The sequence below is a fragment of the Squalius cephalus genome (genome assembly GCF_949319135.1).
Source record: "Squalius cephalus genome assembly, chromosome: 9".
Taxonomy (NCBI): domain Eukaryota; kingdom Metazoa; phylum Chordata; class Actinopteri; order Cypriniformes; family Leuciscidae; genus Squalius; species Squalius cephalus.
In genome coordinates this window covers 29,321,972-29,348,631 of record NC_137130.1, presented here as the reverse complement: position 1 = coordinate 29,348,631, position 26,660 = coordinate 29,321,972, and the positions used below count along the sequence as shown (strand labels likewise).

Sequence of the window (26,660 nt, the reverse complement as noted above, 5' to 3'; positions counted from 1 at the left end):
ACTAACTTTAGCTGGAAAATAACTTTATTAAAGAACCGCTATAAAGCCAAAACAATCTGTTACCTTAAATTATACGCTTATCTCTGTAAAGCTGCTTTGAAACAATCTACATTGTTAAAAGCGCTATATAAATGAAGATGACTTGACGTGTATTACACCACAAATCAACATACAGTCAGTAACTTACAATGTACATATAGTTACGCAGTTGCATGGGAAAAATCAAACAGTTCAGTTCAGACTTTTGTAGCAGTGTCTTTGATTACTCAAGGTTCAGTCTTAAGTGACGTAGAAGCAAGATGAAATAGTACTTAAGTGCCTTGTTGATGAGGCCCCATCTGCCTGCAACCGAGCTTCCCAATAGGCTAACTGTCAGTAATGTGAACTGTAGTTTATAAAATTAACCATAGATGGCAAAAAGATGTTGTGGACAAAACGAAGACAGTTAATCACATTTTTTGATGAAGGTCCTATCAATAGTCCAGCTTCCAGCTCAGGCCTGCATGTTGAACCCTCTGCATCAAACAAACAGATAAACTTAGTGCCACCATTAACACATTTACTCATTCCATATTTACATAAACATTACCCAACATCATATATACAAATAAAGTACTAACAAGATCACCTACATTTGAGTTAAAGAACCTCAGGTTCCTCAAATGAGGGAAAAAAGCAAGACAGCATTGGTGAGAAAGCTTCTCCACGGGGTTAACACATACTTCCTACTCCATACTTCTTCTCTTACCCTTTTATGCTACTAGGCATCTCACTGGCTAGAGCGCCCCTAGTGACAGGATTAAATAACACACGCCCTGAAAGCTAATGGGACAAAATATAACTGTAAACTGTTCATGTCTTATGTCTTGTCATGTGATTCCCTTGCCCTCATGTGATCTCGCCATGTGTTCCCCATAGACCAACGCTACTGTTGCGTCATCGAAGGGCAACGCCCCTTTTTTGGGGAAGACAAACGGATTCCCCTGAGAACAGAACTCGCTCGCTCTAGATCTGCAAAGTTTCTTGATAGCAAAAATGGCACAAACCTACACTCTCTTTGCCGGCCGAGGACCGTGAGCGGTATTTAAAGAAGCTACTGGATACGGGGTTACAGAGGTGTCCCTTTGAAATGGTCAAAAACTGGATTAATGACCCCACGCAGTGGCCAAATATGGACTATTCAGACATCTACCACTATCTCGTGGAATCACCAAGTATATTATATATATATCATTTGTTTTTGTTTTTTTTATTATAAACTATATATATATATATATATTTTTATATAAACTGCTTAATTGTTTATTTCAGCCAGAGTAAGTGTTTGTGTGCCATGTCATTGTGCATCTTTTTATATTGAATATCTTTATTTCAAATATATTTATTGGATTTTTCTACATGGAACATCAAATCAACAGATAACAACACTGATTTTATGAAATTATCTTTCCACCAATAAGAACCCCAATAAGAGCCTCTATAACCCCACTATAACTCACTAACCCCAATAAAAGCCTCCCTCAAATCGGCAAACTACAACTTCCAATAAGGAAAAGAAAAACTATTTTGAAAATCTTTGATCAAGGTTTTTGTGTTTTTGTTATTGAGGGAGTTGCCGACACAATGTTTCATCAGAACTGAAAAACTGGATGGAGCCTATAAGTGCAGATACCAAACTGGACTCAGATGTGGCATCAAAGGCAATTCTTTATTTGAACATAGACAAAACCATACAAATAAAAAAAAAGTAAAAAAAAGTAACAACACTTAGGAAAAAGGGAAACTGAGTAAGGTCGTTATTTACAAGTCTGCAATGTTTGTTTAAGCACTAAACTGAAGAGAAATGAACAGCTAAATACACATTCTAATAAGACAGGTAGATTGAATGGCATGGAAGGTTGTAGAGCTAGGGGGAAGCTCTCTTGTTACATCTGGTGAAAAATTTGTCACAAAAAATAGTAACTGTCCCAAGTGTGAAACACAATAATAATTTATAAGAATAATTTAAATAATTTAAAGCAGACAATTTTATGATCTAGAACATTATTTAGCACTAACTGCAACCCTCAACAATGCAAGTAAATAACAGTAAACTAAATTTCACTCTAGGTGACAAAAAATGTATTTAATAGGGGTGTAACAATATTCAAACTGAACTGAAAAACGTCAATTCACCACCCGCAGTACTCTCATTGCGTACCGAACGCCCCCTAACCCTAACGCCCCCCTACTGCCCCGGCCCATTGTTGTCTCACACAAAATTATGTCAAAATGCCTGTCTTGGCTGGTATCCTAGTAAATCTTGTTTTTTAGCAATCTGTTATCATGTCCAATACTGCTACATGTTCAAGAATTTTGTTCATTACTATATAGACACCAAGAACCCTTTAGCATCAGGTACCAACACGGAGTGTAAGCCCTCTGCTTTTCAGTAGTCTGACTAAAGGCAATGGGAATTTTATCGTCATGAAATATGCTGGAGTATCATTGTGTCATCATGCAATGATATACTGGGGTATAAATTTGAACAGCCACAATTATTTTAGTTACACTACAATAGATATTTTTCAACAATATGCAGTGAACTCTTGTACAAGTACTAAATGCTCAATTGTTTGCCTTTACACATTTGACGTTAAGCCTTAAGTATTTAAATGCATATGTTGTAGTCCATTTTTGCAATGTTAAATTAAATTATAATTTTTCTGTTTAATGAGCAACATCTGCTAAAAAAGTTCTCCTTTGCAGTTTACCCTCTCTAGAGAGTGGATTTGATTGCATTTTTAAATGTCTTGTACATATACTGGATTTCTTTAACGACATAATCTAAATAATTTTAAATGGAACAAAACAGCCCTTACAAATACTTTCTATGAAAGCCCTCTGCTCTCCCATACAAGAACACGTTCATAGTCTTTGAGTTTAAAGTTCTTTGTTCTTTAAATTATGTGTCTTCTGAGCATCTGCCTCTTTCTTCAGGTCTCACGGATGAAGAATCTAATTTAATTTCCTCTTTGTTTTTCTCATAATGATTCTCATGGTGCCCTGGGCTTTATTAGCATGGACACTATCTATTTCTTCAATTAGAAACATCTTTACATTATGGGCATTAAACTTTTGCGTTTGCGTCCAGAATGCTCTATTGTTCAATTAGTTTTTCTAACTCAATCAAATTCAAGGTGCTTCTTGACCTTTGTCACTGCTACACTGAAAAAAAGTAATTTTCATCATCAAACTGTTGAGACATCCTTACAGTTCTATTCCTTCTGCCTGTTATCTTATCTGATAAGGTTTTCGGAAGTTTTCTAAAGGGGTATTTCTAACACACATCTTAAAGATTAAGAAGAAGTGTAGTATTTTAAACTATTGATTGCGTCCACTTTTGAGTATAATCTCCACAATTTTGGGATCCTACCATTCCCTTTAAATGACTTCTCGTAGTACATTTCCAGATGTTTCTGGAATTTGCAGACAAACCACTTCCAGTACAGCCACCTAAAAGAGTGTGTTGTAAAGCTCCAATTGGCATAAACTTCTCCTGCATTTCTGTATTGTTTAAATGGAAACCACGTGTTTGATGATTTAAAAGACCTTTTACTTTTCACTACAGTAGAGCAAATATCTGTACAAAGATTTTCTGCTCCATCAAAATGCATTCCAATAATTCCAGTCACTCTGTGGAAAGGAACACTGTGATCTCCATCATGGTTTTCAATGGTGTTGGTGCAGGTGGCTTTACAGAACGGACACTGAGCCCAACAGCCCTGACTGAAGTGATCAATCAGAATCCCATCTGGTCTGAACCTGAGGTCCAGTTTTTCATCAAATGTTTTAGCATTGAATTTACCGCTGACGTTAGCATTGAATCTACCGCTGACGTCTGACAACATACAAGGAAGTTCCTTTCTTATCACATCTTCTAGGAGGCTGAAATCATCAACACCATCGAGTATCACTCCACTGAGGTCTTTTTCAGAGAAGATCAGCACACCTGAAAACTCCTGTGTGAAACTCTTCAACCACAAATCAACATCTCCACTGTTCATTTTAACTTGTTTAGTAGATTCTTGTGCTGCTCCAATGATAAACTGAAGCATGAGTTCAATGTTCTCCTTCACCTTGGGTAAAACACTGACAGTGAACTTATCGATGTACCGATTGACTTCATATGTAATGAAATCCATTAAGTGTTGTTTGGGATAATTAATGTAGTCCATGTATGCAGAAAAATTCTCATTTTCTGCCAGAAACTTCAGGATGTGTTTTTCCAGATTTGATCTGTTTCCATTCAGTGATTCACAGTTTGTTCTCATTTCATCTGCCAGATATTTGGCAGTCTTCTTGTAGACACTCTGCTCAATGGGCTCTTTAAGTCCCTGACAGATGATCTCACCAAAAATGGCAGCTGATGTTGCTCCATGCAGGTGTTTCTGGAAAATACTATAGTACTCTTCTTTCTTCTTCTTCAAATAGAGAACAGGATCATTGTCTTCCCTGAACATTCTGTGTTGTTGAATGAATGTCTTGTTTGCTCTCTTAAATATTGAGTAAACTAAATCGATGAAGAATTCATTCTTGAACACATATTGCACTCGTCCCTCCTGATGTTGTCTTTCTCTTTCCTTGATATAATCTATGAGTTGTTGAATGCAGCTGATATTGTAACCCATTTTTGCGATGTTTAATATAATGATCCTTTTGTCTATTTGCTGAGCAACATCTGTGACTAATGCTCTTATTTGGGCTTCATCCTCTTGAGATAAAATGTAACCAAAATTCTCTTTAACTGCTTTGTCATTTTTTATATGTCCTGTAAATCCACTGGATTTCTTTAACTGTACATAATCTGAATACTTAGGTACAGAAAAAACATCCCTGCTCTCACTGCTCTCCCCTACAGGAGCACTTTCATAGATGTCACTGAGGAGAGTTTTCACATCTCTCAGTATGTCAATGTCTCTGATTGGAGGATTGACTCTGATGATCGTCGTCACACTCCGTTTCCAAAATATATCAAACTCTTTCTTCAGTGTTTCTTCATCATTTGCTTTGTCTTTGAGTTTTAAGGCAAGTCCTTTGCTCTTTTCAAAGAGAGTGTTTTTATGATGGGTCCTCTGAGCATCAATCACCTTCTTCAGGTCTCGTTGCTGAAGAATCCCATTTAATTTCCTTTTTGTATCTCTAATAATGGTCTCTTGAAGCTCTTGGATTTTTATCTCAAAAGAACTTTTCCACTGTATTAGTATATTTACATCTGCATCTTTCTCAAAGAATTCTGAGATTGATTTTGTCACTTCATCACTTGTCTCTTTCAGTTCTCTTTGAAGATCAGTTTCTTCAAGCTCATGAATGGTTTCATTTTCTATTTTGTTGTGTAGTTTGTTCTCAGTTTCCATCATGGCACTGCGAAGACTCCAGGACCACTTGCTGTATTGGGTCTCCAGTTTCTTGTATACTGCAATCTCCAGAGAATTTTGAAAGCTGAAAACAAATCGTTCGTTAAGTAAAGCTTCCCAGAGATCTTTAATACAACCTTTTAAGTCTGCCAGCCTTATTCCATGTGATTTTGAGGCATGAGACATAATTGTTTTCTTTAGTTCTTGAATATTCTCACAGTACTTTGGGTTTGGTGGTGCCATAGGTGGGCTGCCCTCCCAGAGCTGAGCAAAATACTTCACATCATTCTGTACATCATATGCAATGACATCACTGAAACATTCTGCATCATAGACTTCCTCTTTAGCAGCGAGTTTTGTCATCTCATCCAGTTTCTCCTGCAGTCGTCTCCTTCCCTCCATGTTTTTCTCTCCAGCTGTGATGTCTGAAACGTTCTGATGCACAAACACACAGCTGGGATTCAGTCTGACCTTTTTCATCCTCAGGAAGGCCTGAACAACAATCTGAAGAATGTCTTGCATCTCAGATGGGTTTTCTCCAAAGATGTTGATCAATGTCAGATTTGCAAGACCAACAACAAATGTGGCCAATTCATTGTCATGATGTCTAGTTGACCTTTCTGCCAGTTCTAGAGCACGTAGACCCTCAGTATCAACAACCAGAATATAGTCAAACTTCAACTGTGTTTTCATCTCGTCTGACACTTTGACCAGCTGCATGAAAGCTCCTCTGGTGCACCTGCCAGCACTGACAGCAAACTGAAGTCCAAACATGGTATTCAGCATAGTGGATTTCCCAGAGCTCTGAATCCCTAAAACTGACAGCACAAAGACTCTCTGGTCTCCCAGTATGTTGATAAGTTCATCTAGAACAGCAGAGATCCAGATCACAGGAACCTGAGCAGCATCTCCATCCATCAGCTCCAGTGGAAGTCCAGAGATCATCATCTCTGCTGCAAGTCTCGGGAGTGAAGAGAAATGAAACTTCAAATGAAACAGATCTTTCTTGTTCTTCTTCACAGATGAACAGGATTCATAGATCTGACCGATCTCCCTGATGATGTGCTCCAAACCAAAGGCTGCAGCTTGAAGATCCTCAGTTATTCTCTCAAGTGCAGTTTGTTCAACTGTCAGTTGTTCATGATGATTCTCTTTCATTTTTACGACTGCTGACCATTTTTCATTATACTTATGATGTAGAGCATAAAGGTCAGCTGAGACATATTCATCCAGGAGAATTCCAAGCCATTTAATAAAATATATCTTATTTGCAGCATCTGAGTTCATTTCTTTAATAAAGAACTGCATAAACTGACTGATGTCTGATTCATGCTGCTGTTGACGGATTTTCTTCATTTCTGTTTGTTTTCTACTTATTTCTATTTCTAGTTCATCTCCTTGAGGTCGATGTAGTTCTTTGTTCTTCTGACTCCACTGATGCCACAGTTCCCCCTGATGAGGCAGAAATGATTCTTTGATTTCTCTCAGATCATTCTTCTCCAGTAAACTCATCATCTGCTGTGCTGCTTCTCTTCCTCTCCTGCAGTCATCATCGTCTTCCTCATCTACTCTGATGTCTGAGTGTTTGGACACATCTTCAAGTCTGAAAGTAGAAGATGATTCTGAAAGACAGTCAGTTATAGCTCTTCTGAGTTCTTCAGATACCTCTGACTGATTTCTGTTTTTCAAACCGATTCTGAATTTCCCTTTCCATGTCTCAGTGCATGCTGAATCATTCTCTGCAATAATTACAATTAGTGGCTTTGAGTCCTTGTACAGGTTCTTGATCTTTACTGCACTTCTGTCATTCCGGTCCAGTCGTGGGAGAAGAACAACATTGACTGAGGCCATTTCAGTGAGGATCTGCAGCTGTTTCTCATGGTCTCCTGCATCACCATGTAGATTACAGAATGCAACACAGTTAGTGAATTTATCATCATATGCTCCAGAGGGGCAGAACCAGGCGATCTCCACCACTCCATCCATCAGGACTCTGGTTCTGCTGCTGCCTTGGCAGTTCCTGTGGAAGAACGTGCTGTGTTTCTCATTGATCAGGCTGTTCATCAGCTGAGACTTGGATAAAGACACATAGCCTAACCTGAAAAAAGCCACCATTGGAGTTTGTGCCTTGTAGATCGGGTGGATTCGACTGATGGTTTCATTGTAGCTGCTTCTCATCCTCCAGCTCTTGTTGATTTGTCTGAATGTCCAGAGAGGAAACTCAATCTGTTGTGTGAATGGATCAGGAACAAGCAGAGGCAGAGCGTACTGACACTGGGACAATTTAGTCACCATCAGCTGCTTCAGGAAACCATCAGCACAATGAAACACAGCCATCTGAACATCCATCGGGTGAACAGGGTCAGGTTTACTTGTTTCTCTATTAGACATTGATTCGAAAATCATGTTATCATAATCTCCTTCAGGTATAAATGAATAATTGCTGCCTTGTTGAGTGTGACCTTCATCATTCGTCTCCTCAACATTAATGTGTCTTGCTCGGTAGTCCATCATCAAAAGCTTTTGAATGAAAGTCTGTATCAGGTTCTCTTCAGCACAAGACCCGTGGGACAGTAATGAATGTGCAGTTAACTGAAGAACACATGCAGGTGTCAGTTTATAGTGATGCTTGTCAAGATGAAATCTGTGAAAGAGTGTTTTTGCCCTTGTAATATTTTCTATATGCTCATCTGTTCCCTCACATTCTGTTGTATGCTCTCCAACAGGTCTCTGTAAAATAAAAGGTGTAATGTTATTCATGTGCTAAACATGTTGCAGAGAATTAATTGAAAAATACACTGCAAATTTTATTTTTTATTTTACAGTAGTTTTGCCATTTATTATTTTTGAAATACAGAAAATATTTATAAAATCATTATAAAATTACAAAAATACACTTTGGTGAATTTACATGTCTAAAGTAAAATAACATAAAAAACCTGTAACTGTGTACAAAAAATAATAATTTTACATTATAAACCCTACATTATAATCCCCATGTTAAACCCTTTACCCAATATTCCCTACATTAGTTTACTATGGTCCACTTGACGAGTGAATGAAAATGTGAGCTATTTCAGACACTAAGTGTCATTGATGATGAATACCTGCTGTTAACAAGAAGTAATGAAGGAAAGAGAACAACTACGACTTCCAACCACAGCCTGTGAAATCAACTGAAGATAAAAGACAACGCACAAGGCTGCGTTTACACTTGGCATTAACATGCGACCTGTATCTGGATGTTGTCCACATACACATTGAAAAGAAGAAGTGTAAACGTGCTTCTGCACTTAAGGCAGTCTATGGGCCTTCAAGATCATGCACTCTCAGCTGATGATAACATCCTTCTAAAAGACAAAGCAAACATAATCGATGGAGGGAACATTTCTCTGACTTGCTAAAGTTCCTTCTAAAGTTGACACCTCAGCTTTGTATTCCATCCCACAAAAGCCTTTTCTGAATAACCTTGACCTGCCCCCAAATCTGGAGGATCAATCAGACAAGCAGTGGCAAAGCAGCTGGTATAGATGGTGTCTCTGGCAAACCCGGAAATGCTCTGCGCATTCCTCAGCATCCTGACCAACATCTGGGGTGAGGAAACCATGCCAAAAGAAATCAAAGATGCCACAGTGGTACCCATCTTTAAGAGATGGCTCCCTCTTTGATCTCCAAAGACTGAATGCCTAATCGAATCCTTTGTACGGAAGGGACACGGGTTTGAATCTAGATGTTAATTGTGTATCCTACATCCACAAGATAAGTGAATTGTTGGTATACTATAGGGAATTTCTATAGAATGTTAGTAGAAAGCAAATGTTCAATCATGGTGTGTTGGCCACTGTAAGGGGATTATAAATATTAATACATTTCCAATGCTCTCAATGTACAAGTACTACTATGGATAACGTGTATTTTAATGAGACTTGAAGTTAGTTCCACTTTAGCACTTATTTTTGTTGTTGTTTTTGATGTGACTTTAAGTAGCTTGATTTGTGATATTCAGAGTTGATCTGTTTATCTGAATATTTTATTTGTCACCATTGTTGAGGTTCATATGCTGATTCTTGATATATGTGTGTGTTCAACAGACACAATAACTTATATTTAAAACCCAAATTACCTGATTATATCACAACTGAACATCATGCTGTAGAATCAAAGGACTACTACAATCAATAAGGTGAAATCTATACCACCTCACCTTCATAATCAGAGAATAGACGTCAAGACCAGCGGATCAGGCCAGTAGATGTTGATAAGGCCAGGCAACATCATAACCATCAACACCTGATCATATTTTTCCTCGGCTTTTATTGCCATAACAAATGTGTCTTATAAAGACAGGGTTTATAGCAGCCAGAGAAAAACTAATGTTAAAAAAAATCAAGAGTCAAGAGCCCAACTAAAGTAAACACTGATCACGATCATGGTAACTTCAAATTAAATATTTTCAATAAATCATCAACATCTAAACCTCTGTTATTTCTTAATAAGTACTTCTGATTATGACAGAAATAAAGTCAATCTGGTTAGTAATAAGTGAAGCTGGTAAGTAATAAGTGAAGCTGGTAATGCTGTTTGTGGAGTTGTTTAATCCTCCTTTGCTGAGATCTTCAGAGATTTAATGTCTTCTTTTATCTTCAGTTGATTTCATCTAAGACTGTGGCAGGAAGTCAGTTGATTACTGTAAAATCTCACAGTCAAATTTACTAAACAAAAAAATGTAAAATTCTGTGAGTTACTTTGTGATTTTATATGTTTTTGCACAAAATGATATAGTGGAGATCTGTTAGTGTTTAATGTTCTGTTGGGATTTAAAGGGTTTCTGTTGAGTTTTGTGGATCACCATTGTGCTGAAGAGCAGAGCCTGTGTGCTTCAGTCCAGGATGAGCAGAAAAACACTTACGCTGCATGTTGCTTTATTTAAAGGCAGCGACTGTGTAGTTGCTGATGCATTGATGATCTTTTAGTTAAATTCTTCATCTCATGCGTGTTTCCTGTTGTTAACTAACAGGATTTAGTTAAATTGATGTTTCTAGTTAACTCATTTAAGTCTTTTTCTTAATGAACTCAAATTAAATAAGCTCACAGTATAAATATTTAATGACAATTGACCAATTGATTTCCTCAAATGAAATGAGTTATCTCAGGTTTTAATTCAGTCCATTATTAATAACAGTAACATACTGTAAATATTACAGTAAAGAACTGTAAATTCACAGCTGCTCTTGTTTTGCTGCTTTTACAGGTGTGCTGTATAATTTTACAATATAATTGTAGTCTGATTTAAATGTACAGGCCTACTGGCAACCAAAATTGCCAGAAAGCTGCTGTAAATTATACAGCAATTTTTAGTTGGATCACAGCATACTTTCAGACAACTAAAGTGCATTAAGTACAAAATTAGTTGTTCCACTTGAGCAGACTTGAAGTATACCAATTTATTATGCACTACCAACACATTTTACTGAATAAAGTGTGCTTAAATATACTGGTTTTTTTTTGTTTTTGTTTTTTTACTAGGGACATCACACAAATAATAAGAGATTAAACTCTAGAAAAGATTAGCGAATCAGACCACTACAAGATACATCACTGAATCTCACCTTTTTTGGGCTTTTTTTTTTTTACCATAACAGATGTGCCCTTTAAACGCACAGTTACAGTTGCCAGAGAAAATTGATGTTAAAAAGTCGAGTTAAGAGCAAACACTGATCAACATCATGATGACTTCAAATGAAACTGATTTCATATGTGAAATAACATAAATAAACGTCAAACTGGTTAGTAATAAGTGAAACTGTCAATGCTGTTTGTGGAGTTGTTTGATCATCCTCTGCTAACATCTTGAGAAATTTAATGTTTTCTTTTATCTTAAGGCTGTGGCTGGAATTAATAAATTATCTCATAACTTTAACACTGCTTCATTGTTACTTTAACACTCTGTATGTGTGGAAACTGAGCAGTGTTCATTTAACACACCAAAAGTTATTACAATCCATGTTTTAAAATCTTTTTTTTTTTTTTCATTTCCCTTTCTCCTTATACTAAAAGCTAAATGCAAATTTGAAAAAGCCCACATTTTAAGTCATGAAATCCTTCAAAGGTTACCAGTGCTGGGTGGCTTTTAGGTACTGATTTGTCCCTTTTAGGTACTAATATGTACCATTAAGGTACCAATATGCACCCTTTAGGTACAAAAATGTACCTTTTAAAAAGGTACAGCCCCAGTGACAGCTTTTGTACCTTTTTTTCTGAGAGTGTATGATATGTATTTTTTAAATACCACCATACAGTGCATAACTAAAACAATAATTTATTCAGTGGCCAACAAAGTATATGCCATTGTTCAACAAGAAGAGCACTATATAAAGTGTACTGGGAGGGAACCCTTATTAACTGCATACCCTTCTTACTAATGGTTATAACTTTATAAAACAACAATTAATAACCCACTCTTTAACAGGGCAATACTATCTGGTTCATAGGGCCCTATGATCAAATTGTGATGTGGACTAGTGTCTGTGAATATTAAACTGCAAAAATACTTTTTTTTTTAAAGAAGTTTCCATGTTCTGCATGTCTCAGAGGCCCAGTCATGCAAAGAAAAAAAAAAGATATTCCATGAAGCTGGCAGAATCAAATAATAAAGCTCAGCCTTGGTTACCAGCAGCAGAAGCAAAGAAAAGGAAAAATTTACATGGACCAAAGTTCTAAAGCATTTTTTATGGGATAAGTGGATGTTACCATTCAGATTGTAAATTACATTTTACCATGAAAACAGGAATAATTGGAGGCTGTAACTATCAAGCAGCAAATACTAATTAATCCTTTGGTTATCTTCGGGTCTTTTTAACCCGCAAATTACTTTTGCTCAAATTTAAAAAAAAATTTATCTTTGTCCAAATGGTATGGAACTTTCTACGGCTCTCAACACTTTCTAGATCTACAAAAAAAAAAAAAAAAAAAAAAGGGAATGATATCTGTTTTTATGTTAGCGTGAAAAAAATAGTGACACTAGTTGTCTTCGGGGTCCCTAGAGACCCCGCATAGGAAATATACAAAATTCATCATCAAAATCAGAAACAACGCAGAACACATAGACAGAAATAGGCACACTTCCAACAATGCAAACAACATCCACAATGCAAAATTATGCTCACAAATATCCACCACAAATATAAATTGGTTACGCTGACACATGTGCACATACACACACACAGAGGGAGGGAGAGAGAGTGCGAGAGAGATGAAAGGATGAGACAAAACAATTTAGCACACACACACACACACACACACACACACACACACACACACACACACACACACACACACACACACACACACACACACACACACACACACACACACACACACACACACACACACACACACACACACACACACACACACACACACACACACACACACACACACACACACACACACACACACACACACACACACACACACACACACACACACACACACACACACACACACACACACACACACACACACACACACACACACACACACACAGTTCAAATACCAGGATCAAAGAGTTCATTGCATTTTGATGTTCATGTCATGTATTTTTACTCAATATGTAATATAACTTTTCATTTCTGTTAATTTTTGTTCTGTTCCAGTTAGTAACTGAAATGTTGATTTAAATTGTAGAATTATATTAAAAACAGATGATTGAAATAAATGATAAAATCTAAAGACTACAACATTTCTCTTTGTAACATATTGTTCAGATTTGATTCCAATCATAATGTATTGAAAAACTTTTTTCAGTACAAAAAATGCTAAACTTTGACAAAAAGTACTTTTTTTTTTTGTTTTGTTATAATTGTGATTTTATAATATTTAGTTATGAATCCAACTGAATACAACTTGTGAAAAGATATCTTTCGGTTAGTTAAATAGCAAATAGCAAATAGTGGAGCTCTATAGCCATCTAGTGGTTAAAGTGATTTAAAAAAAAAATGTTTTTACTGTATTTTCCAAAAAATTGGCAAAAATCTTACATTAAACCATGTACAATTATCCATGTTATCTCCATGAATGAAAGTTAGAAATATGGGTCTTTTATAAAGTGAATTTTACATAAAATGCATTTTTTGGTAAAAAGCCTATTTAAATATTTATTTATTGATTTATTTATAGAAATATAAAAGATATCATAAATCCTCCAAAAACTGCACAAAAGTTGAGTAAAAACATTAATAAACGGAGTAAAAATTACATTTGTAAAAAAAACAACTATTATTCTGTTACAAAATTAAATGTTATTGTCTGGGGTCCCTGGAGACCCCAAAGATAACTAGTGTCGGCCCAATTGAAGATAATCAGAGGGTTAAATACAAATACAAATAAATCTGCACATAACTCAGCTCTTACCAATTGTTCTTCTCCCATTTCTCTTGTAGTGGACTCCCTTGTTTCTTTATTGATTGAAGGTTCATCTTTTGAAACACAATAAAAATTCACTTGCAATAATGTTTCTTCAGCTGATTAGAATATATTTTATTGAATTCTGTCAGATGCAGGTAGATCAGCTAATTCTTACAAATGTAAAATAAGTATGCAAATGCGACAAAGTTGCAATGTGAGGTGGGTAGGATTTGTTTTGCCTCTTCTTAATGCTATATGTCTTTACAGCGCTTTTTCAGTATTGTAATAAAAACAAATGATTACAAATGACATGAAGAAAAATTTTAAAAAGTTATTTTTTAAAAGCCCGCTAATAATATGTGTCCATCAAATGTGTATTAACATAATAAACGTACAGGACAGATGTGTATTCCTGTAGTGGTGCTCTTTAGATGTTAGATGGTTATCCTGATGGTGAACGTTTCAAATTGCCAGTCATCAGAGAATATTGTCGTTGTTCTCCAAATCTCCAAAACACTCAAAATTTACAAAAAAATTAGCTCAATGTTAAAATTGACCGGAGTTCTCCTTTAAATTGGGAAATATGTGATCTAGATTAAACACCAAAGAACTTTTGTTAAACACATCAATACACCGCAACACAAGAGTCTTATTATAAGCAATATTGTTGTTTCCTTACCCATTCTGCTGAATGATGAATCAGAGTCAGGTTCAGGTGCTTCACTCATGTCTGCTTGACCATCCTGAAGAAAAATACATTAAGATATTTTTCAAACTCTCCAAGTCTTTTATGTGTGCAAGAGTATTTGAACAGAACATCATTTGATTTCTCTGTATTTTTCTGAACAACTGACCTTACAGGTGAACAAGCTTACTATTGTCACAGTTGCTGCAACTGCTCAAAGAACTCTGTGCAAGATATTCACATAGTGGCTCTCGTCTAGGTTTACATGCTTCGCCTGCTGGTATAAATGTGCTTTACTCGTATAGGGTTTCAGGAAACTTTAATCCCCATGCCATCTGTATTACCTCAGTCTTCTGAGAAGTGCAGCAACAATGTAACTTCCAAAATTAGACTCGCTCAATTAAATGTGTGTTCAATGAACAAGAAAGCAGCAATGCTTCATGACTTCATGATTTTGACTTGGCATCACCCAAATGGCTGTTACAATCAAAATTTGGCCATGCCACCTGGATATACACTGACAGACTTAGGGCCCTCTTTTAACGATCTAAGCGAATGGTCTAAAGCGCACGGCGCAAGTTCACATTAGTCCGAATCCACTTTTGCTAGTTTAACGGCGGGAAAAATGGTCGGCACGCCCGGTGCATGGTCTAAAAGTCCCTATTCTCTTAATGAGTAATGGGTGCGTTTTGGGATTTACTTGCGTTCAACCAATCAGAATTCATCTACCATTCCCTTTAAATGACAGTCGCACTCGCGCCATGGCAGATTCGCTATTTACATGACGGAATTTGATAGTGGAAAGAGCGCAAACGGAACTGCTCGTGTGTGAGGTAAAAGTGCATAACCATCTATGGGACAAGCCGGATTCCACCATATCTTTATGTACACAATAATAATCTTTTACATTGTAATCCTTTTATTTTAAATATTTAGTAAAACAGTTCTCCTCTGGCCAACGAATGAACAGTGTATGATTATGATGAGGCAGCATTATAGGTCAGAAATCATATTGGATTGGAACATTCAGAATATTACATATTCTGTCATGTGCCTTTTACTGAGGAGTGGTTTCTGTCTGGCCACTCTACCATACAGGCCTGATTGGTGGAGTGCTGCAGAGATGGTTGTTCTTCTGGAAGGTTCTCCTCTCTCCACAGAGAAATGCTGGAGCTCTGTCAGAATGACCATCGGGTTCTTGGTCACCTGCCTGACTCCGTGACTTCTCCCAAGATCGCTCAGTTTGGCCGGACGACCAGCTCTAGGAAAAGTCCTGGTGGTTCCAAACTTCTTCCATTTACAGATGATGGAGGCCACTGTGCTCATTGGGACCTTCAATGCTGCAGATTTTTTTCTGTAGCCTTCCCCAGATCTGTGCCTCGGTACAATCCTGTCTCGGAGGTCTACAGACAAATCCTTGGACTTCATGGCTTGGTTTGTGCTCTGACATGCACTGTTAACTGTGGGACCTTATATAGACAGGTGGGTGCCATTCCAAATCATGTCCAATCAACTGAATTTATCACAGGTGGACTCCAACCAACTTGTAGAAACACCTGAGCTTAATTTTGAGTGTCATGGCAAAAGCTGTGAATACTTATGTATATGTGATTTTTTTTATTTTTAATAAATTTGCAAAGATTTCAAACAAACTTCTTTCACGTTGTCATTTTGGGGTATTGTTTGTAGAATTTTGAGGAAAATAATGAATTTAATCCATTTTGGTATAAGGCTGTAACATAACAAAATGTAGAAAAGGTGAAGCACTGTGAATACTATCCGGATGCACTGTATGGTCAAAATCCAACCTCTCCGATTGTTTTTCCAATCGATCTGCTTGGAGGCAGGGAGGAGTTGAAAACGGAGACATTAAGTCGGACACTTTCTGCTTCCCATACTGGGAATTATGCAGTGTTTGTGTACTTTATCACAGATGAAATGGATTAGATGCAATATTTGTCAAATACACAGACGTTTCAGACATTTTCATGATACAACAGAAACACTTTCCATTCAGTACTTTATGCATTGCTTAATAAAGCGCCTCTATGTACATAAAGTTCAACATAAGCCAATACTATTTAAATACCAATAAAGTGGGTCTATATATTTTTTAGCAGTTTTATTTTGATAAAAATGTAAGGGATAATGTACATCCAGCCGATTGTTATCTCAGAATAAACACCGTCACAGTGATCAGAATAAGTATCAGCCTGAACCCGAAAAATTGATTGAACTAGACACGAAATATTGATCTGAGTCTAAATATTTTATTAGGTCTTTAAACGCAAAGCTTCCACGGAGAGAGCAGTTGCTAGCACGGCAAGTTCAAACTAGACAGACATTTAAGGGATACGGTACAGTCATACCACTTATTACACAGCATTTCCAACGTTATCTAATGACCAATTCATATAAATTCGTACGAGTGAGAAAAAAGGTGGCTAATTTTGGCTAAATGTGGCTAAATTTTAGATTTGTCTAAACCCGAGTTATGGGTAGGTTTAGGGGCGGGGTTAGGGGTAGGTCATTCGTACGAATTCATACGAATTAGCCACCTCGTAAAATCGGGTTGGCATTTCGCCACATAAATAATTATGGGGACAAGTGATACTGATTTGAGATGAAACTGTTGAAAGATGAAAGATGAAAATCGTACCTGTTTGTTATCTTATAATCCAACAGTGTACAAAACAAAAGTCACAAAATGGCAGCAGCTGTGCTTGTATGAAACCAGAGAGCGAGTCCACGATACTGCATGACATAATTAAATAACTGTAGACAAAATATTGATTTGACTGAGTTTAATATTTTATCCACTCACCAAACGCAAAACTTCCACGAAGAAAACCCGTTCCTAGCAAGTGTAAAGCCATAGCGCAACTGACTTCAGTACCCGGATGAGCCTGTGTTATCTGCTTTCAGCGGTGATATCGGGGAATAACATACCACTGGATGGCGCGATTGACCAATCAGAATCAAGTATTCCACATAGCTGTGAAATATGACAATATAATATTAAGGTTAAATGAAAAGAGTATTTACAGTGATAAAAACATGATTTTGTGCTGCATTATCTTGTCAGCACTGATTTTGTCACATGTGATCAATTGTCATCTGTGAGTCTGGCCAATGAGGAAACTTTGGTGGTTGACCCAGCTGACTGCTCTCAAATCCATCTTGCGTTACTTTGATGGCATATGTCACAGTCACGTGATATCGGTGGCATCTCAAGTCAGACAAAATTTCTAACTGGCATGTACTGCTTCAATTCAAACACCGATCAGTCTGCACAGCGCCGCGTCAAGTCAAACATATCTAGTGACTTCAATTGAGTCGTTTGTGTCTGCATCCCAATGTGACATCACATTAGGGTAGCCAACACCCACGACTGGTGACGGACTCTACCCTATTAGCTTAGATCCTCCCCTGAGTGAGCTAGCAGCTAGTAACACAAGAATGTTTCCCCACACGTAGCTAAGACAATCTAAATGTTCTGTTGTTTTGTAGTAACCCCATATTGTCGGGCTGTAAAATCGATTAATCGCATCTAACATAAAAGTCTGTATTTACATATTTAAAGCTGCAGTAGGTAACTTTTGTAAAAAAATATTTTTTACATATTTGTTAAACCTGTCATTATGTCCTGACAGTAGAATATGAGACAGATAATCAGTGAAAAAATCAAGCTCCTCTGGCTCCTCCCAGTGGTCCTATTGCCATTTGCAGAAATACACCGCTCCCTGTCAGAAACAACCAATCAGAGCCAGGAGGAATGTCTTAGCAGTGTCAATCAAGCTCGTGTACGCGCTGATCACACCCGTCTGTTGCACAGCACGTACCATCGTTCAAAATCAATATTGCCGGTGTGCTGCAGCTGTGCTAATGGCGGACAAACAACCAAAACTGCCAATTTCTCAAGTGGCACCTGCTCATACAACAAAGACGGGAAATAGAAAAAGACAGATGACGATAAACAGGCGAAAAAGAAAGAATTAGACAGAACCCGAAATAAAACGAGGGTAAACATCGGGGCGGCTTTTCAGAGGTGGAGGGAGCTACGTGTCCTGAAAGGATTAAAAACCGATGCAGAGTTAGCCACATTTCTGCTTGACATGTAAGTATCCCTGCTTGATTTGTTTCATTTTATAAGAACTACACAACTAAGATAATTTCAAAACAGGCCTGACAAATTATGTATGGCATGGTTTCTTGTAGATGTCAGGGTGGTGCTTTGCATATAACATCAACACCAATCAAACATCAGATGACCACACATCCTATCCCTAAAATTGAATTGAACAATATTATAACTTATGATGTGCTAAGGGAAAACATTTATAACTGAGGTAACTTACACGTTCATAAGCAGTCCTCTCTAATCTTAAATTCTCCACACGCGCCATGTCCTCTCTGCTGAGGTGCTCGGGAGTTGGACCCACTCGGCGACCTCTGCCCTGTCTCCCACGTGCCCTGATCCCAATCAGGGATGCTCCGCGCACACGGCTTCCTCTTCTCCCCGCCCGTTGACTCGTCGAAGTCGCTGTGGGAGTGAATTCCTCGTCGGAGCCCATTGACTCAGTGTTAAAACTCTAGCCACATAACATACAGATAAAATGTCATGCACTGTGCAAAGCAACAATTGAAACCTGCTGATTCACTGGCTTGTCATGTTGCTGAAATAATGTACTAGCAAACCTTATTTAGCATTACATATCGCTAGAATAATTACTTATAATACTGTAATGTTAGTTACCGTTATATTATCTTACTAGCTATTTATAACTTATAGAAAGAGTGCAATGTTATAAAGTTACATTACATGTATTTAAAAAATACATAATGATTGGAGGACCAAGTTTGTAGTCAAAGTATGGGCAGGCCATAGTCAATGTAAAGCATATTGTTGATGTTTCATCCTTACCAGTGAATGTGCCATAACTGTTTATCCGCCGTCATCGGTGGCCCTGTTTACTAGCCTGCGCGTTCACGGCAGGCTCCGTTGTGGGGAGGAGCTGTGGAGGGAGGGCTGTAGCGCAGCAGAGAGCAAGGGGGAGTGACCTGTAAGCATAGACAGTATAAGAAATGGACACAGCGACCCCATAGACTTCAACGGAGAAAAGTGAAGCAAATTAGAAGCACTCACTTCCTGATGGCTGAGCGTACTGCACAGACTCAAACTGAGCTTGATGTCGTAGATGTGATGTGAGCAACCTGTCTGTCTTCTAGTAGCTGTGCCAAGAGAAATCTGAATCATTCCCTTCCTAATCTTGCAGAGACAGAGAGCGTGAGTAGGAGTCTTTAGGAGTAACTTTATAACTCTCTATGGGCTTCTCCCTTGACTTTATCGGACTTTATGCCTCCACGTCCCCCCGATTGACTGTGAGCTTATCCTCCTGTCTATACAATTTCCAGAGAGTCGCGTGGTTATGACACAATCGTTAGCCTATTTTTACAAAAACTGCTTCTATGGGGCCATAACGTAAGATACAAGGTAATGGAGCCTTTTATACATTGTCGTGTTTCTTTAGAAATAAACAATGGACAAATAGAGTCTTTAAACGCCTCAGATGCAAAGTTATCGCTGTCAAAGTGACGCCAAAATGAATGGGAGTCAATGGAATGCTAACAGCAGGTGATGGCTTGTTAGCCAATGGCGGCCCCCGGGGATGGTACGCTTTCCGGGTGCTGGATTACCCCCTTGCCTGTAAGTTGTGCTTGTTCAAATTTTCAGGCTAAGTCAACGTTTTCTAAAAACTCCCTACTGCAGCTTTAATTGGGTTAGTGTATATTTAAATGTGTGTGTACGTTGGCAGAGTATCTGAAGCGCGAGCTGTTAAGGCATAGCCCTATTCTGGAAAATGGGTGGGGAGCAGCAGCTCATTTGCATTTAAAGATACAAAACAGCATGTTTTTGCTTCCACCAAAAAAAGGGGCATTAACAGGATGGTATAAATGATCTGTAGGTTATTTTGTGCTGAATCTTCAAAGACTTACATTACATCTTGTGAAAAAGGCGCATTAATGGGTCCCCTTTAAGAAATAAAAAGCTTCATCAGTCAAAGAATTGTTGCAAAACACATAACATGTTAGAAACATAATCACTGCATTAATGATCCAATCCAATAATCTTAAGTATGTACTTATGTAAATACAATCTGATCTTTTTTGGCCAGGCAGTCTCAAAACCAGAAAGTGCAGAAGATACACAAGTCTGTTATGCAATTGATAGTGTGCATATTATTATGAAAGTACTGTTTTCTAAAATCACTCAATAGGTTAGATGTAAGTTATTATAATTTCTATACAACTTCTAAATTTAATTTCCTTTCCCTGGCATGGCAAATCAAGTCATTCTTAAAATATATTACACTCTGATAAATTATTATACTCTGAATGATTGAAATAAATGAATAAATAAATGAAAAGCAATAAAGCCAAACCAGAGTGTTGTCTCTCCGTGCCATCTTTCCATCTCCAGAGTCCAAAATAGCTAATGATATCTGTCTGCTGGTCTCAATATAGACACTCGTAAACAACATGTGTTCCTTGCAATCACATGACATATCAGAAAGTGAATGCATTGGTCAAATAAAGGAATATTCCGGGATAAATACATGTTAAGTTCAGTTGCCAACATTTGTGGCATAATGATGATTTCAATAGTAGAGCAACAGGACATAAGTGTCAGGGATCACAGAGGATGCAGACAAGGTGGTAAGGTTATGGGTTTTATTGCAGGTTAGCGGAGATGCAGACAGATGGTGAATAATAGTAACACAGAACAACAGTGAATGCTTAGCTGAATTTGTAAAGTCTTTCTCTTTCGTTCTCTTGGCAGATGCAGGATGGGCTGAAGGCAGAACAGGATGCTGGAAGGACGGACCGGAGAGGAATTCAGCAGGTAAGTGTTCAGGTAAGTGATCGGGAGTCTGTGGGTCATGTAATGACGAGACCAGACACTGAGTGAAGGGAGACTGTGGGTTTTGTAGGGAGTGCTGGTGATGGGACACAGGTGACGGTGCTCAGTAATCAGGAGAGAGTGATCGGGTGACTTGATGACTGGGCGGAGAGAGAGAACGAGTGGGCGGAGGTGAAGGAGAGCGTGGTGGTGAAGATGGAATCCTGACAGTACCCCCCCCCCCCCTCCCAAGGCGGCTCCTGACGCCTGAGAGGAGCGCTGCCGGCGGCGAGGTCGACCCCGACCTCTGGGTGCTGGACGATCAGGATGGTCTTCGTGGAACTGGGATAACAGGGCAGGATCCAGGATGTCGTCACGAAGAACCCAAGAACGTTCCTCTGGCCCGTAGTCCTCCCAGTCCACCAGGTATTCCAGGCGGGGACCTCGCCGCCGGAAGTCCAAGATGGTGTGGACGCGGTAGATACGTTCCTCTTCGACTGGAACGTGAGGAGGAGGTACGTCAGAGGAAGAGTCATCTGAGGGAACAGGAATAACAGGGTCAGTGAAGGGTTTGAGCAGGGAAACATGGAAAGAAGGGGAAATCCGATACTGGGGAGGAAGGTTGAGCCTGTAGGTGACTTCGTTCAACTGCCTCTGGATGGTGAAAGGTCCGATGAATCGAGGACTCAGCTTACGGCAAGGCAGTCGGAGGCGGATGTCTCGGGTAGATAACCATACCTTCTGTCCGGGTTGATACTGAGGTGCATCAAGACGACGACGATCCGCATGTTCCTTGTGCCTCCGAACAGCCTGTTGGAGGTGCACGTGAGCTGAGTCCCATACCCTCTCGCTCTGATGGAACCAGAAGTCGACAGCTGGAACCTCTGAGGGCTCACCCGACCAGGGAAAGAGTGGAGGTTGATACCCAAGGATGCATTGGAAGGGGGTGAGCCCGGTGGTGTTTTGTCGCAGGGAGTTCTGGGCGTACTCTGCCCAGGGGAGGTAGCGGCTCCAGCTGTCTTGGTACTGGTGGAAGTATGATCGCAGATATCTTCCTATCTCCTGGATCTTCAGCTCAGTCTGGCCATTCGTCTGAGGGTAGTATCCAAAAGAGAGGCTGACAGTGACCCCGAGGAGCTTAAAGAAGGCGTACCATACCCGGGAGATGAATTGGGGTCCACTGTCCGAGACGATGTCCTCAGGGATGCCGAAATTCCTGAAGACATGGTTGAAAAGGGCTTCAGCAGATTCCAAGGCAGTGGGGAGACCAGGTAGAGGAATTAGTTTACACCCCTTGGAGAACCGGTCCACTACAACGAATACGCAGGTGAAGCCTTCAGAGTTGGGTAGATCAGTCATGAAGTCTATACTTATATGAGACCAAGGTCGCCGAGGAATAGGTAATGGCACTAGCTTGCCTTCAGGAAGTCTCCTCGGGGTATTGGTTATAGCACAGACTGAGCATCCGCGGACGAATCTGGATACATCCTGGGAGATGGATGGCCACCAGTACCGTTGTCTGAGGAGCGAGAGGGTACACTTGCTACCCAGATGTCCAGAGCCCGGAACGGTGTGAGCTGAGTCCAGAAGGGGTGTCCGAAGATGTTGAGGTACGAAGAGGCGCCCTTCTGGACCTCCCGGCGGAGCGGGCTGGCGAGCGGCCTCTTGGGTGATCTGCTGGTCGATGTCCCAAAGGATGGGACTCAGGATCATGGCTGGAGGGAGGATGGGTTCAGGCTGAAGGTTGGTTTGAGATGCGTAATGGAGCCGGGAGAGTGTGTCCGCCTTACAGTTCTTGCTTCCAGGTCGGTACGACACTACAAAATCAAACCGGGTAAAGAAGAGAGCCCAGCGGGCTTGACGAGGGTTCAGTCTTTTGGCTTTTCTGAGGTATTCGAGATTGCGATGGTCAGTTATTACCTCAAACTGGTGGTTGGCTCCCTCCAGCCAGTGTCTCCACTCCTCCAGAGCCAGTTTGATGGCCAGCAGCTCCCGGTTGCCGATGTCATAATTTTGCTCCGCCGGGGACAGCTTTCTGGAGAAGAAGGCACATGGAAGGAGTTTACGTGACTCACCCTGCCGCTGAGAGAGGACAGCTCCTACCCCGGTGGAAGAGGCGTCCACCTCTACCACGCATGGAAGATCTGGATCTGGATGAACAAGGATAGGAGCTGTCGTGAAGGCTTCCTTCAAATGCTGGAATGCTTGAATTGCACCGGGGGATAAGGACAGAGACTTGGGCCGGCCCTTGAGAGCTGAGGTGAGAGGAGCACTGATCTGACTGTAGTTTTGGATGAATTGTCGATAGAAGTTCGCGAAGCCCAGGAATCGTTGAAGATCTTTTATGGTAGAGGGTTGTGGCCAGTTCTGGATGGTTTCCACCTTCCTCTGGTCCATTTGAATGCCTTGTTGATTAATGATGTAACCCAGGAATTGGACGGTAGTAATATGGAACTCGCACTTCTCCAGCTTCAGGTATAGTCGGTGCTCTCTCAGTTTCTCTAGAACTTGAATGACGTGATGGCGGTGTTCAGACATAGAAGAAGAGTAGATGAGTATGTCGTCGATGTAGACCACTACGAACCGGTTGAGGAACTCACGTAGGACCTCGTTCATATATCCCTGGAAAACGGCAGGAGCGTTGGACAGCCCGAAGGGCATAACCCGGTATTCGTAGTGGCCTGAGGGGGTCACGAAGGCGGTCTTCCACTCATCCCCTCGTCGAATACGAATCAGGTTGTATGCACTTCTGAGATCTAATTTGGAGAAGATGCTCGCACCACGAAGCTGTTCCAGGGCGGCTGGGACCAGAGGAAGGGGATAACGGAACTTGATGGTCTGGGAGTTAAGTTTGACGATAATCAATGCACGGCCGCAAGCCTCCGTCCTTCTTGGCCACGAAGAAGAAACTCGAAGCGGCAGGGGAGGTAGATGGTCGGATGAACTGCTGCTCCAGTGCTTCCTTGACGTACTCCTCCATGGCCTTCTGTTCCGGGATGGACAAAGGGTAAATGCGGCCCTTGGGAAGGATGGCTCCGGGTAGCAAGTCGATTGCGCAGTCCCATGGCCGGTGAGGTGGTAGTTTCGTTGCCAGGACCTTACTGAAGACATCCTGGAACGCCCGGTACTCCACTGGGATCTCGACTTGCACTGATGTCTCTGGACTTTCCACCGAGGTTGAACAAACAGGAAAACTGGACTCACCCATAGAAGACTTGGAACGGACTGAAGGTCGAGTTTTCTTGACAGAACTAAGACAGGATACGTGACAATCCTCACCCCAGTGAAGAACCTCTCCGGATTCCCAGTGGCGTGTTGGCTGATGTTGGATTAACCAAGGGCGGTTTGGATGGTTTGGATTGGCAGATCTTGAGCCAAGCGACGACGGCGAACGTTCAGCTTTTCAAGACACTGGGTGGATATAAAGTTCCCCGCTGACCCGAAGTCGATGAGAGCTTGCGCTGGGATACACATAGAAGACGTCAGGATATGTACTTTAGTACGATTTAATGCTTCAATCTTAGGAGTGAGTTGGATAGAACTTACCGCCGGCCGCGGTGGACGAACTGGACAGAAACTGAGGAAGTGTTTATCCGATCCACAGTAGAGACAGAGATGATGCAGAATCCTGCGCTGGCGTTCAGAGGACGAAAGATGAGTGGAGTCGATTTCCATAGGAACTGGTGCTGGAGGAGTATTGGAACTGATCGTGGGCGGAGAACTTACAGTGGGTGCAGATAGATCACAAGCTGAAAAGGCGTTGAGAGATGCGGATGGATTTCTGGATAAGGTTTTCTAAACCCATGCTGTCCTCATACACCACCAGCAGATGGCGGATGTTAGGGTTCAGGCCATGGCGATAAGCGGTGATCAGAGCGGTTTCGTTCCAGCCACTGGATGCGGCAAGGGTTCTGAACTGTAAAGCAAATGAACTCACCGAAGAATTTCCTTGACGGAGATTATACAGTTGATCATGAACTGATAGTTCAGAAACAGTCTGTCCAAAGACCTCCTTGAAATGCCGCGTGAATTCAGTAATGGATCTTACCACCGCAGATTCAGAGTTCCATAATGACTGAGCCCACTTACTGTAAGTGCTTGGCCTGAGAGGAGAGAAATCATGAAGGCGACTCGGGCTGCATCGTTGTGAAACTGGTGTTCATTCATGGTGAAATATAGTGAAGTTTGAAGAAGAAACCCACTGCAGTTCTCCGCCTCACCGGAATAGGTCGCTGGCCGGGCCATGGGACTCGCTGAGGCAGTGAACGAAGTAGTGGGTGAATGCGGAAGTGGACGTGTTGACATAGATGAAATGGATGGGACGGAATCGGCCGGAAAGTCTGTGTAGAGATCTTCTGAAGACTCCACTTTCTGCATGTTGGGTCTGGTCTTCTGTCAGGGATCACAGAGGATGCAGACAAGGTGGTAAGGTTATGGGTTTTATTGCAGGTTAGCGGAGATGCAGACAGATGGTGAGTAATAGTAACACAGAACAACAGTGAATGCTTAGCTGAATTTGTAAAGTCTTTCTCTTTCGTTCTCTTGGCAGATGCAGGATGGGCTGAAGGCAGAACAGGATGCTGGAAGGACGGACCGGAGAGGAATTCAGCAGGTAAGTGTTCAGGTAAGTGTTCAGGTAAGTGATCGGGAGTCTGTGGGTCATGTAATGACGAGACCAGACACTGAGTGAAGGGAGACTGTGGGTTTTGTAGGGAGTGCTGGTGATGGGACACAGGTGACGGTGCTCAGTAATCAGGGGAGAGTGAACGGGTGACTTGATGACTGGGCGGAGAGAGAGAACGAGTGGGCGGAGGTGAAGGAGAGCGTGGTGGTGAAGATGGAATCCTGACAATAAGCATGTTAACATGATTTTATTATGAAAAAATCATTTATATGTGAAGTTGTATTTATTTTTACAACTTTGTCGCCCTGGCAATGGAACACCTGTAAAACTGTAAAGGACAGGGAAAAAAACAGAACAGAAAAAAATGAATGAAAGATTCTTAATTAAAGCTGCAGTCCGTAACTTTTTTTGGGTTAAAAATTATCCAAAATAAATTTGAGCAAGTACATAACCAGCCAGTGTTCAAAACTATCTGCTTGCCTTAGCTCGATTCAAAACGGTAAGCTTGTAATAATGTTTTTTTTATCCCAGTGGTACTGGTGGATTCCGCGGGAAATTCAAACATGTCTTTGCGTCATTACGTCACATCTGTGCACATAAAGAAGGAGTCTCGGCTAGTAGGCTATGAGTGTGAGGATGTTGGAGGTG

At 40.4% G+C, this 26,660-nt stretch overlaps 1 protein-coding gene across 3 annotated transcripts; it reads right to left on the bottom strand.

Annotated features, from left to right (window-relative positions):
- Positions 1 to 1,689: 1,689 nt before the first annotated feature.
- On the bottom strand, positions 1,690 to 20,968 carry LOC307164514 (interferon-induced very large GTPase 1-like). 3 transcript variants are annotated; one of them, XM_079881439.1, is made up of 8 exons: positions 20,931 to 20,968; positions 20,485 to 20,520; positions 19,634 to 19,719; positions 19,412 to 19,548; positions 18,846 to 19,079; positions 14,482 to 14,545; positions 13,809 to 13,873; positions 1,690 to 8,126 (listed from the first exon to the last, which is right to left on the bottom strand). In XM_079881439.1, the coding sequence occupies exons 4-8, from the start codon at positions 19,424 to 19,426 to the stop codon at positions 3,339 to 3,341; spliced, it is 5,166 nt and encodes a 1,721-aa protein (XP_079737565.1). In that variant the 5' UTR covers positions 19,427 to 19,548; positions 19,634 to 19,719; positions 20,485 to 20,520; positions 20,931 to 20,968; the 3' UTR covers positions 1,690 to 3,338. The 3 variants fall into 3 exon arrangements, with proteins under 3 accessions (XP_079737565.1, XP_079737566.1, XP_079737567.1); XM_079881440.1 differs by having other exon boundaries at positions 18,846 to 19,030; XM_079881441.1 differs by lacking the exons at positions 19,412 to 19,548; positions 19,634 to 19,719; positions 20,485 to 20,520; positions 20,931 to 20,968 and having other exon boundaries at positions 14,482 to 16,000; positions 18,842 to 19,079.
- Positions 20,969 to 26,660: the final 5,692 nt, after the last annotated feature.

Bases quoted from the DNA above. Each gene is read 5' to 3' on its own strand.
- LOC307164514 (XM_079881439.1), bottom strand. The intron at 13,874-14,481 runs GTAAGGAAACAA...GTGTTTCAAAAG, and splicing joins TTCATCATTCAGCAGAATGG to ATGAACCTTCAATCAATAAA. The intron at 8,127-13,808 runs GTAAGAGCTGAG...TTTATTTTACAG, and splicing joins AAATGGGAGAAGAACAATTG to AGACCTGTTGGAGAGCATAC.